At 39.1% G+C, this 13,628-nt stretch overlaps 1 protein-coding gene across 1 annotated transcript in view; it reads right to left on the reverse strand.

Moving 5' to 3' along the window:
* snrka (SNF related kinase a) overlaps positions 1-13,628 on the reverse strand; it is a 72,580-nt gene that overhangs the window by 21,543 nt on the left and 37,409 nt on the right. The window contains exon 4 of the mRNA XM_030157379.1: positions 870-1,082. Within this exon, the coding sequence (XP_030013239.1) occupies positions 870-1,082 (213 nt within the window). The remainder of the gene's footprint in view (positions 1-869; positions 1,083-13,628) is intronic.

The raw sequence follows: 13,628 nt of genomic DNA on the forward strand, positions 1-13,628 counted from the left end.
GTCTGTCTGTCTGTCTGTCTGTCTGTCTGTCTGTCTGTCTGTCTGTCTATCCTAAATGTGGCATTCACTTATATCAAGAGGATATGAAATTCTGCAGAATGCTTAGATTCAAATGTATGTCTTCATGTAAAAATACTAACTTTTAACAATTCAGTGTCTCTTAAAACTTATCTAGGACACCAAAAGCAGTTTGACGAAACACTAAACAAGTAACTTAGCAAAGCACACAACAAACTTGTATGTTTGCACTGGATGGGTGTTCAGATGCACATTTTACCCAAAGGCATTTTTATTTGCATGTCAGTAAAACAACCAATCAGCATCAGCGTAGAGCTTCCCTCCTGCTGATAGAAACCCCTCAAGCATTCTGGCAGCAGCAGCGGGAGCAGTTACGAATAATAACACCAGTGAACAAAAATCTATTAATGTTATTTTTCATATTTGCATAAAAACATTGAGGTTCGTAGTGTCATGTCCCTGAGCTACAATCCTGTTGACATTAACAGACTTAACATTGAATCTTCGTACAGAAAGTTGCCTTTTAAGACCCAGTTTTTCACAATCTGCCGTAGGCAACTTAAAAAGTGCATTAAATATGTTCTGTTGATTAATGAGGACTTCAAGGTGATTTTAAGAGCAAAGAAAGTGTAAAAAATGAGTATTGTCATCGTGCAGGCAGAACACTGAAGTCATGCCTCTTGCATTAAGCTGATTGTTAACTGCCGTCTTCATTCTGTACAATCAGTGCCTCATTCATCAGCTGCTTCGTAATCAGCTATTGAGGAACATATTCATGCAAAGTGACACGGCAGCTTTAAAAACTTTAAGCTAACTCTGTTGAAGAGACAAAGAGGTGAACCAGGACTTACTCGACTATGGCCTCGCGGTCGGCGATGTCGCCCAGAACCATGCGCTGGATGATGCTGTTGTGTTCCTCCTCCGACAGGTTCTTGTGGGAGACCAGAGGGGTGTTGTACTTGGTGGCCGGGGAGGGGTCGACCCCCTGCAGCCAAGCGTGGCTCTCGATCTCTTCCAGTGACGCCCGGCGCTTCGGGTCCCTCTGAAGCATTCGGTCTATGAGACTGAAGAAAGACAACACATTGTACTCATCACTTAGTCTGATATAAAATAGGACCTATGGCCCTGAACCTCACCAGCCTGTTCTGTCAAGAATCAATAGTCGGTTTTCCATTGACCCTCAAATTGCACAAATATAACTTGTGCATAAAAATGTGCCTAATGGAAAACGCCAATGTCGTCATGAAATCGTTTTTCAATTTAAAGTTTTTGCGTTGACAAGAGGTGGTTTTTCGGGTGTAGCACAATTGGTATATCACGCAAAATTGCAATGAAAAGGCCTTTTTCTGCAATTAGAGTCACGTGAATTGAAAAAATTGATGTTGACGTATGTTACAGCAAGCGAAGAAGAGTTTTTAAAGAAACATGGCGTGGTATGTGTGGACACACCGGGAAACTGAATCATTTTTTAATTTAGTACGGGATTGAAGGGTAATATATAATAATAATATCTGTAAATCAACACCAGATTTACGTTTGTTGCCATGTTTATGGAATGACTTCTTGTGTCATCCTGTGATAATAAATAAACAAATCATCGCATTTGTGATTTAATGGAAAAACCAACATTACACACTTTTATTTTTTTGACATTTAGTAAATCTCAGTAAATTTTTGCATATATGTCCAATGGAAAAGCAACTATTTAGAACTTGAACTTTGCAAGGTTGTCAGGTTCTGTCTCTATGTCCTGTGGTATTGATGCAGGAGATCAATCTTCCAATAGAAGTCGAGCGCACTTCCACTGGAGGATAAGTCAACTAATTAAATCAAAGTCCATATACGAGTACAACTTCCTATCAGTGCTTAACAGCAACCATACTGATATCTGTAACCATTTCCATGTTATAAGACGTCAAAATATTGACTATTATAAGTAAAGGCAATTTTTTAAAAAATATTTAACACTGTGTTGAAAATTTAAAAAATCAAAACTGATGATGACAAAGACAACTACAGATCCAGCACCTTCACAATACCTCATGGCCTATCAGCCAGTGAGCTAATAAAAAGCACAGAAATCCCGTAAATTCTATCTTAGATTCTTTTTCCTTCAGGGTATAAATGTGAATTTCATCAGAATCTATAGCCTGATGTTATGATCACAGTGCAGACAGAATAGGGGGGTGACTCGGGTCTTGTGGGGTCTGGAGGACCCATCTGTGTGCTGGTGGAGGACTTGTGTTGTGTTTGCAGGTGCTTTAAGGTCTCCACCTGCTGCAGCACCTGCTCCACCAGCCTGAGGGGCCCGACATGTCAGGACCACCATGTCTCCATAACTGATGAGTGACTGGTGTGACTGTGGGTTCTGCTCATCACACACTCCAACACACCACCCTCTGCCAGCAATGAATTAGACTAGAATGTTTTCATGAAGTGGAGCCCGATCCATTTTAAGACATTTCTGGACTTTATCACGATTGATTTAGACAGAAACCCAGAAACACATGCAAGATTTGGAGGCTTTGAATTGGTATGAGTTCTACTGTGTCTTGCTTTGAACACTCCTGCAGCTCAGATGAGTATTCTTAAGATTTTATCAATATCGATCCAGTGTACTGATGTTATTCTTATCAGTTATTTTTTTGATGAGTGTTATGTTAGGTTCTTTTCCTTTAGTTTGACTTGTGCTTGGTTTTGTGACAGATTGCTAATGCTTCTGTGTGAATAATTGGCCACTGTCTCTGAGCTGCATTCTGTGACCTCACCTTCTTGTAATTAGGCTCCGCCCCTCAGAGTCCCAAACCCAGGTTTCTCATCTGGATCAAAAATCACAGACAATTTTATTACAATGTCTTAGCCAAGCAACTTTTCTCTTTTCCTTTTTTTCTGTTTCTCCAGTACGTAAAATCTGGTCTTTAATAATTTGGCCCCAGGGCCCGTTTAGCACCAGGGTTCAGTACCCATTCTTAAATGCTGCTCAAATCAGATTCCAAAGTGTCCAAATCTGACCTGATCACTCGCAAATAATGGTGTGGGCGGTCCATCTTAACACCTGAGAAACTAACCTCATCTGCCCATTAAATGAACACAGATTTGGACTTCAGGACTTTAAAATAGGCATTTCACATTGTTTAATACAGAAACATGAACCAGTTTAACATTATTAAAGGCTAAATAAAGGCCATTTATTCTTAATTGTTCCAGTAAATTTTTATGTAAAAATTCCAAACATTTGCAGGTTCCATTTACTTAAATATCTGCCCATTTTAAGCTTCAACTTGAATGACTGAGACATGAATTCTGGATTACTCAGTACATTAACAAAAACAGTTATTAGTCAAAGCTGTAGTTCATAGTGCAGCTTTTATCTTATTTATAATGCATAGATAATGAGGCTTACACTGTCAGGGGCCAACAGCAAGGGTAGCTATATCCCTAAAATCCCCCCAATCCTGTACTTCCCCAACCATTTGGAAAAAAACACACCACCTGGTGTCAAAATATGACATCATGTAAACTCAAGGCAGTGGCATGAAGAAAGATATGTGTTAAACAATCGATACGAACTCAGTTTTAGCAATATCGACCTGATAGTGGCAGAATAATGGTCAGAGAACCAATTTTTCCCCATAAAACTCCACCTAGTGAATGAAAATGACTCCATATGAACTCTGGATGGTAGACAGAAAAAGGACATTTGTAAGATGCTCAGTGAACCAAATTTCATCTCAACTGGCCTATTATTGTTGAATTTTAAAAACAATTTTTAACTAGACAGGGTTCTTCCACTAGGGATCCCCTATGTTGGTTATCAAGGGGTAAGAAATCCAACCAAATCTATAGTAGTTATTGCGTTCACACAAAGGATATCCGGTGGCAGCGTTCAGGGTAAAACCACTATATCCCGAAACTCCATTTTGGGGATAGAATTAGTCTTTTTAGTTTTTTTAAATTTTATAGTAGGTGTTGGTAAAATCATTTGCCAGCCTAATAAAATGTTCACACTCCATCTATTGCTTGTCTTTTATATAAGCTGTTCTAACCAAGCGTAACACTAACTTCTAAAACGTTTCTTCGACCAGCTCTTTCACTGTGACACGTGAATATAGGACAAGCCAAAGTCTAAATCAGATTTTAATGCACTGGGTCTTGCCTTAAAACCCTCCTCTGAGAGCCGTGCACATTCATATCATCAGTTACACTAGAAAGGGAAGACCAGACGACGCTCAGAGGTCCTTACAGTTCTATTAGACTTGTAAATGTGACTGAGTGGTGGACACTATGTTCTGATGGATTCCGCCGTCTGTACAAGTACAGGGCTTACCTGATTTGTTGGGATGTTACGCAGTCAGCTCGGAGCAGATGGAGGCTTTACATATAGGGTACACAATATACAGTGACAGAGTGTACGCGAAATTCGCTTTGACAGAGCTGAGGATGTGAAACTACAGCTGGTCAGCTTGCAGCTTAAATTCCATGCAAATGACACTGCAGAGATTGCAGTTTAATAGGATTAGGTGGGATATTGAGTCTAGTGAGAAGACTGAAATTAATGCAGTAAAAAGCATCATGCATTCAGAAGTAAGGCATCTTTGTCATCTGGATAATAAGGCAGACAAAACAGGCATAAATCTGCCGGTTACATTTAACACAGGCCAGAGACTGGAATAAACACTGACAAAGGTACCATTTTCTGTCAACAGTGGCCGCCACAGTGCTGCTGGTTTTGTTGGACAGTATATAGTCGATCATTAGAAGTCACAGCACTGTTTTAATTATTCCCATACGGTGTTCTGGGTGAGTTTTCTGGGCTCAGCCTTTGACAGCTACACTCAAACACACCCATCCGCCTACATATTCACACATACAAACTGAAGCTAAAGCAGGCCTGTGCATTCCGCTTCATTCAAGCTCTGCTGGATTCGTTTTTCCTACTCTATCCAATCCCCTGGTGGGTTTGTGAGGGAGTGTAAGCAGAGCATGGGATGGAGGCTACAGGCTAACGGGCCGGGCGGCGCTGTCTGTCAGTCAGCCTGGGGATTAGTCAGAGCGAGCCGTTCTCCCTGTGGACCATAAACCAGCAACAGCAGAACAGCAGGAGCAGTGGAGGGGAGATACGGGAGGCTGTCTGTCTGCACACTGATAGCAAACATGGATGTCGACACAGGACTTCACATATTTACACAGTATGCAGAGATGCACTTGTGCACATACAAATGCAAACCATGGGAGCAGTGATACCCATTCAGAGAAAACTGACTCATTAATAACTGAATTAGGTTATTTGTTAGAGACAAAGATGGTAGATTAAAGATAAAATTCAACTAATAATCTACATCAGACCAGGTTAGATGTTAACATAATTCCATGCATGAAGAAACAACAGTTTGCATGAAAGACCTTTTAAATCTCAAGCCATATAGACAAAAAAAAATTTTTAGAGAGTCTTAGAACAAAAACCAAAGACTAATGGAACAGAAGTTACACTACCAGTCAAAAGTTTGGACTCACCATCACGTTTAAATGACATAAGATGGACCACAGATCACCAACAAGTGCTTAGCATCACTGGAAACTCCTTCAAGACTTTTGGAAAACATTTCAGGTGACTACCTCGCGAAGCTTAGCGAGAGAATGCAAGAATGTGCAAAGCGGTAATAAAAGCTAAATGTGGCTATTTAGAAGAATCTAAAATATAAAACATGCTTTAAATCTTGTCACACTTTTTTTAACTACATAATTCCATATGTGTTCATTCATAGTTTTGATGCCTTCAGTGAGAATCTACAATGTAAATAGTCATGAAAATAAAGAAAAACCAGGTGAGTCCAAACGTCTGACTGGTAGTGTACATCTAGTTATATCCAGATCAGGTCCAGACTTTTTTTTAGGTGTGAAAACAAACGTGAACTCTGACTTGAATCAAACAGACTCTGGGCCGGTTCATTTCTGGTGTGAATATAACTGGCCTCGAGCCGAAACAAACCAAGAAACCATGAGCCTTGTTATGCTTGACGAGCCACCGTAGGCACTGGAAGTAGCCGAGACGCATGGGTAGTCAGAGCTAATAGCAGCAGCCGTGAGCCGTGGACAGACGTGGACCAATGAGGAGATTGAATGTCTCATTGACATTTGGTCAGATGTCCATATTAGAAAACTATCTCGGAATGAGCTGTTCTTGATTTGTGTCTGTAAAAATAAAATACATATTCCGAAAACGATAAATGCACGTAGGACCTCCATGTTTGTTTTCGTCAATACCTGTGGTCTCTTGATTCATCCCGCCCATGACTCTTCTGTCCAATGACAGCACAGTTTGTCACGTGTGCTACTGTTTACAAATTTTGGTCCACTAGCAAAAAGTACAATGAGAATGCGATTCGACCCAAACGAAAAAAAAAATTAAGTCCTCATTCGATCCGAATCGAATAAGCGGACCTTCCAGGTGTGAATACAGCCTTTATTTAAATTAACACAGATACATCAACCTCAACATCACTTTTCGACTCACCACAATGTTCTAAGGTTTTTATTTTTTCATTTTATATTTTAGGATTCTGTTTTGCTTTTAGATGGTTTATTACAGATTCTGTTTTATTTTCAGCAACATTAAAGTGTCTAAGACTAGTGTGGTGTGGAAAATAATCTACTGATACATATTTTAGGAATAGTGTCTTTGAAGAGGAGGTAAGAACACAAGAGCAGAAGCTTCATCATATTTGGGAGTTTCAGCACAAAAGGAATTACTTGTGGCTCATATTTGTCTGTAAGGTAATAAAATATAAATATATTTATCCACTCCAGTCATCTCTTGGTTACCTGGTTTGTTCATTCCTCGATTGACCTAGATATCAGTCCAGTGTTAAATCTTGAACGCTGTTCAAAAGCCCCATGAGGAATCTCTTACTGGAACTACACTGGCTTTTACTGGAAATTCAACTGGTCTGATATAACAGCACCAGATGTGAAGGTTTGTCATCTGGGTGTGACTTAAATCTGTCTTCTGCAGTTCATGTATTTACATTTTGTTTTCTAGAACAATCTCCTACATGTAAAACAATATAAAAGAATCAGTCAAAGGATTCATGAATATGCGTATGTGAAAATCAACAGCCTAAATGTCAAATAAATATTGATAATGGAAACATAAAAATGGATACTGGAAACATTCATTTATTCATTTTCTGCAATAGCTTCATCCTGTGAAGGGCTGCAGGGGGGCTGGAACTAATGAATCCATGAAGGTGCATGTTTTTAGATGATGGGAGGAAGCCAGAGGACCTGAAGAGAACATGCAAACTCCTCACAGAAAATGAAGATCTGGAGTTGATCCCTGAGCACCTTCAATGGCAGCTCACTGCTCCTAATATGCTAATGCTAATGCTAATGCTAGGTAGTGTTTTTGTGTTATGGGTATAATGCAGACTGAATTTCCCTACAACGACAATAAAGCAAGTTAACCTTTAATCTTTAATTTACTACCTACTAGGGTTTGGCAGGTAAGTGTATGATGTAGAATGCAGCATTTCTTAAATAAGCACATGTGAGGAAAAAAAGGTTTTTAAATGCTCAGACAGAAAAAAGATTCTAAATCTCTGCTGTGTTGTTCTACCTCATAACAGTTTTTATCACACTCCAAAGAACAAGTAAAGACAATTGATCAGACAACAATTGCAATAAGTCGTGCATAATCTACTGCAAAATCCTCTGTTCTTGCAATATTTATTCAATATTTATCCGAACATAAATGCACTATTTTTGATATAGACTGAGTTCATACATATAGTTTCAGAGCTATACATAGAGTTAATATTGTGTCTATTCATATTTTATGTCTATTTTTTAATTTTATTCTACTTTTTGCTCAATTCTAATTTAACCTTTTGTAAAATTTCCTATTCTATTTTCTTATCTTATCTTCAGTTTTTGTAATTTTATATTTGTTCTATTCGTATTTTCTGACGTATTGTTTTTTAATTCATATTGTTGCACTCCAAATTTCATTGTAGAGACAATCAAAATGACGGCTATTCTATTCTAGAAAGATGTACTTAAGATGACATCTCTGTGCAAAAGATGTCTAATTTTTTCCAGAAGCAAAGTCTTATCTTCAGTGGCGTGGATTAAAATGCAAGAAAAACATACTACATTGTGAGGGACTGAATGAAAAATGGCGGTAACTGCTGCTACTGTATGTAACTGAAAGGACTTTAAAAAATCCACAAAATGTGCATGGTTATAGAATGCATTGTATCTACACACGTAACAGCACACAACACCTTTTACGATAACAAAGAAGCCATCTGTAAGTCCAGAAGTGTAAAGTAAGTGGAACTCACACCAACAGTTGCCTTCTCTACAATGGCCATTGTCTCCGGCCTGTCTCTGCTCCACTGGGACCCGTATAGAGTACATTTACAGTTCCTAACAGTCACAACAGGCTGCTCTGCTCTTATATTTCCTCCTGCTGCTGTATAATAGCGAGTTCACACATTTTCTGCCTCCATGTGTGAGAAAGACCCCACCATCACAGAGAAAGTGTTAATAGGGTGTGTGGAAAAAAAATTGAACATCAAAAACTAGCACGGACATTTTTCATACCTACATTTTCCAATCGAGGGAAAACAAATGAATCTAAGTTCTAGCTAATGCATCTCAGTGTAAATGATGTGTGAGAGACAAAAACAGACGGGGAGGTTGAGCGTTTGTGTGTATTTTGTGTGGTTTGTACTGTACTGACAGGGGAAAAATGGAACATAATGTTCTGTTTGCTTGTGATTGGTTTAAAAAAAAAAATAGCATCCACACAATCACCATCCACACATCATGCTGTGAAAAAGACAAGAGCTACATTTAGTGTTTCTATTGATAGTGGGGATGGTGGACATTGCGGGGAGGAGGGGGAGGAGGAGGAGGAGGAGGCACAGGCGTAAAACAAACATTTCAAGTCTAATCTCTGGAAATTAAAATCAAGGATGACAAAACAAACAAAGGCTGGAAGGAGGAGGCTGTGGGGTGGTGAACGAGGGCTGGTGAATAATTAATTAACTGAGGCGTGTTAATGCATTTTGGTGAGTCAACAGGGAACAGAGAGCAGAGAGACATCACACAGAAACATGGAGAGAATGAGGAAGAGGCCGATGATCCACTGACTTGGCACAGACACTGAGCAGTTAAAGACCAGGATGTGGACCAAGATGTGGACCAGGATGTGGACCAAGGTGTGGACCAGGAGGCAAATGAAATCTACTGGATGAAGACTGGAGGTCCAGGAGAACACAAAGAGCAGCAACGACAAAGACAAGGCCGGCCAAAAATCACACCAATCGGTCTAGTTTAACTGATATGAATATACAGATCAATACTGTTATTATTGTTGCTATTTATTAATGACAAATTGAAAAACCCTGTACCAGCTAGCCTTTTACTTGCCTATTAATTCCATCATCATCATCTTCAATAGTCACTGTCAACATCATCACAATTATTGTCACCATCATCTTCATCATCGCTGTTGTCACCATCATTATCGTCATCACAATCATCATCATCATCATCATCATCACCACCATCATCATAAATGTCACCTTAAACATCATCGTAACAACCGTCACCAAGACCATCATTATCATCATCATCATCATCGTCGTCACCTTAAACATCAGCGCAACAACCATCACAACGACCATCATCATACTCCTCCTCCCCAGGATGCTTTGCAAAATAAAGTAGTCATGGTAACCACTGGAGAGAAAGGAGTCAATAAATGTTCAGATTATCTGACATAACCAAAATAAAACATACTTTATGACCCTTTGGAATATGTGAGTCTAATGTAGGTGCAAAGGAATACGTAACTGGATTGTTATGACAAACACTTCCTAAAAATCACTATTTACAGCATCAACAGAAGTTCATTTAAACAACAATTTGTGGGTGATAGTACTGTTATTTCCGTGTCTACTGTATGAAGCGTGTACAGAAAATTCTGAACTCTAGCCTGGTCCATTTATGTGATATCAGTGCAGGACAAAAATAGAGTTGGATATAAACTGTATAGTGCAGTAATAACATGCTGAAATCCCCACACCTACAGACAAGCAGACACTCCACCTTCAGAGTTTGGAAATGACACAAAACACCATATGAAGACATTTCTATTGACTAATATGCTAACTACATTTCCTTTTGCAGCTATCAACAAGTGCATGGACTGTGTGAAGCTCTTAGAGATACCTGTACAGTAATGTGTTCCAGTGACTGTTAAGACAAAAGCAGAACATGCTTTGGGTATCTGTTATAACTTACTCTATTTAATACCATCCATGTTTGTTAGCATTAGGTGTCTTAAATGGAAACGTAAACAGACAGAAAAAAACATATGGGTCTGATCAAGTGAAAGTGAACATCAACCTGAAAAAATAAATTTGCACACGTCATTTATCAAGAAGCTAAAGATCTCTGTTTTATGGAACTGGTATCCTTTTTAAAATACCTCTTAAACAGTACAGGAGAAGTTCCGAACCTTCTGCTAGGCTGCATTAAATAAACAAAAAGACATGCAAAAGATTGTCTATTACTATGGAAAATTAAAATTCTAAATGATGAAGTTTGTGAATTTATTTACTGGTCACATTTAAAAGGGCTATCTGTGAACTGTTACAGAGAAAGTACTCTGTATTTGTAATTTACCTTTATCAGTATGGACCACCACAAGTTGTAAATAACACTGTGTTAGTATTAAATACATTAAATAAAGTTTTGTGATTATATCTGGCTTGTTGTTTTAAAAATAAGTCAACATTTCTGGGTGATGCATACAATGGTAAAGAGTCGTCCACCTGTTACTATGGCAGCCTGTCCACCTGCTACCACATTCTCATGTCAATAAAACAGAGACTTTTCAGTGTTTTACTCCAAAATTTATTTTCAGCATAGTTGAACATAATATCTAGAAGGTTTTGTCCTACTTGATATCAACTTCTGTCGAGAACCATATGTTTTGAATGTTTGCGTAAAGCTTAAAAAACTGAAGTCCGTTTCAAGTCCACGTGTTACCGAGCAGTAATTTGACATTTTCACCTACAAATTTTATCTCCCCAAATTTTGTTATACATAATGTTAAAGTGCTTATAAATACACACTCAAATATGTATAATACATGCATATAAATTACTCTGCTTATATGACAGAGACTCTTGAACACCAAATGTGTCCATGTGTTACCGCTTGATCGGACCCATATACAACATGGAGTGGCATCCACTATTTCAGAGCAATCACAGACTACACCATTAAATGTGAATGCAGCTGGATAAAGTCCTTGAAATGTGTAAATGTTCATATGTGGGAAATGCACTTTAGAGAATCTGAGGTCGGGCTCTCATTTGGACTGCTTCCATGTCTATGTCGTGGTTATGGCCTTGACTGAATGAGAATCAGCCCAACCCTGTTAGCTTAAAAAAGAAAAAAAGAAATGAAGAAACCTCAAAGTCTCAGGATGTATGTGATGTGACTGGCATTAACAAGAGAACTGGGTGAAAGCACCAGACCTATATGTTACAGTATAGCAGCCCCATCTCAGGCTGGATGATGATCCAGAATAGTGGTCTTGGTGGGTAACCTGCCACTGAGTGACATGGTAAAAATATATGCCTGGGACCCAGTGTGTGACAGATAGCTCCAGTGCTCTGAAGTCAAAGCCCATCAGATTGCTCACAGCTGCCTCAGCTTAGCACTTCAATCTAGTCAGATTTCTCCACCGACTCAGAGGAGATAAGCGTTTATTTCCTGTATCTAAAAATACTGTGATGTGCAGTGAAACTAAAGAATTGGCCTTGACAACATGTTGGTCCTGGTGCCATTAAACCCACTCTCTACCCATTACGTCAATCCAGAATGGTATGGACGGCGATCTGAAATGACAGTGGTTTCTCCCTTTTGGGAAATTTCAGTTTCACCTCTTAAATGTTCTTCGCGTCTAATCTGATCAACGCTGATGAGTAGAACTATGTGTATCTGTGGTTTTACAACTAATTGTGCACTAAGACTTTGAAAGTCGGGTGTGGGATCTAAACCTCAAATTAAAGGGCGAGATAAACAGGAAATATTCAGTCGATAAGGACAGTAAGTGCAAAGTCATTCGAGGACACCCGAGTCTCACAGCGTATGATAAATAGAAGTTTAAAAAATCAATTAAGAAAACTAATTGGGTCAGATTAAAGACTGCATCGAGATATTTTTTCACTGATTAATTTTGCCCACAGATGTTGGAAGAAAGTCTCCATCTCCACAAGTTTGCAATCACCCCGCTCTATCCTCAGAGAATTAGCAGAAAATTAAAAGTGTGATTTACGAACACACATGGTTAATTATGCAACTGCTAATTTATCTGCCTAAATGCCTAACCTATTTTGAGTGTGGAACATGTGTTGTTGTGTGCAGCTGGACCGGGCCCCTCTGCAGCTGGGCGGCCCAAACTGCTTCTAGGCTTTTGGTTTTTGCCAGCTACTGGAGCAGATTGGTCCGCAGGGTCTGGAATACATTAAAGAAGCTCCTGCCATATCCGAGCGCCTCCCTGTTTCCAAAGCAGAACACTGAAACACCCACAATCACTGAAGAAGTAAATGCAGTTACAGCTGATATCAAACTGTCTGCAGTGCTTTTTATTCATTCTATTTCGAGGATGTGAACATATTCAGAGGTACAGGCCCTTGTCAGTCTTTTCTTCAGTAGATGTTAAGATTCACTCGTATTATTAACACACTTGTGACATTTCATGACATATGATTCAATAGCTGATATCATAATAAGAGTATAACATAGGTGTTGTAATACACAGTTCTGTGCAAACCTCTCATTCCACCTTTCTTCTTTTTTTCCAGGGTTGAAATGAACATTTGTATTTGTTTTTCATTCTATTTTCTTCACACATAACAAGAAAATACAGGAAATGTGTGCACAGCCTTAAAAGACACACAAAAAACTGAACTAAATGTGTTGTAAATAGAGCTCGACCAATGTGGGATTTTTGGGGCCGATGCCGATACCGATATTGGGGCCTAAAAAATATACTAAAAGATATCCCATATATTGGCCAATAACTGATATATGAAATAGGGCTGAAAGATATATCGTTATCGGATCTATGTCTAGATATGAACATTCAAGATATTAATATTGAAAAAGCAACGATATATTGATCCCACTGCTGCCACAGAAGCTGAGCTGAGCGCCTACATGCAGTCCTCCACAACTGACAACGAAGAGGACTCCCCTCTGTGGTGGAGAACTCACAAAGTCAACTTTCCCTGGCTTAGCAACATTGCAAGAAAATACTTGTGCATGCAGGCCACCAGCACTCCCTCAGAGAGAATCTTTAGTGCATCATGCGAAATTGTGAGTTGTGAGAGGTCCTGTCTGAAGCCAGACATGCTTAGCAAGCTAGTGTTCCTGGTAAAGAATCTGTAGAAGCTGTGCTGTAACTGCCTCTGTTCTGTGAGTGGCAAATGCATTTTCTGCAAACAGTTATGTTGTCTTTGGCAGAATACAATATGTTGCACTTCAATGCACTTTCAATGTTTCACCTTACACCAGCTGCTGCATAT

Source organism: Sphaeramia orbicularis, chromosome 16 (assembly GCF_902148855.1).
Source record: "Sphaeramia orbicularis chromosome 16, fSphaOr1.1, whole genome shotgun sequence".
NCBI lineage: Eukaryota > Metazoa > Chordata > Actinopteri > Kurtiformes > Apogonidae > Sphaeramia > Sphaeramia orbicularis.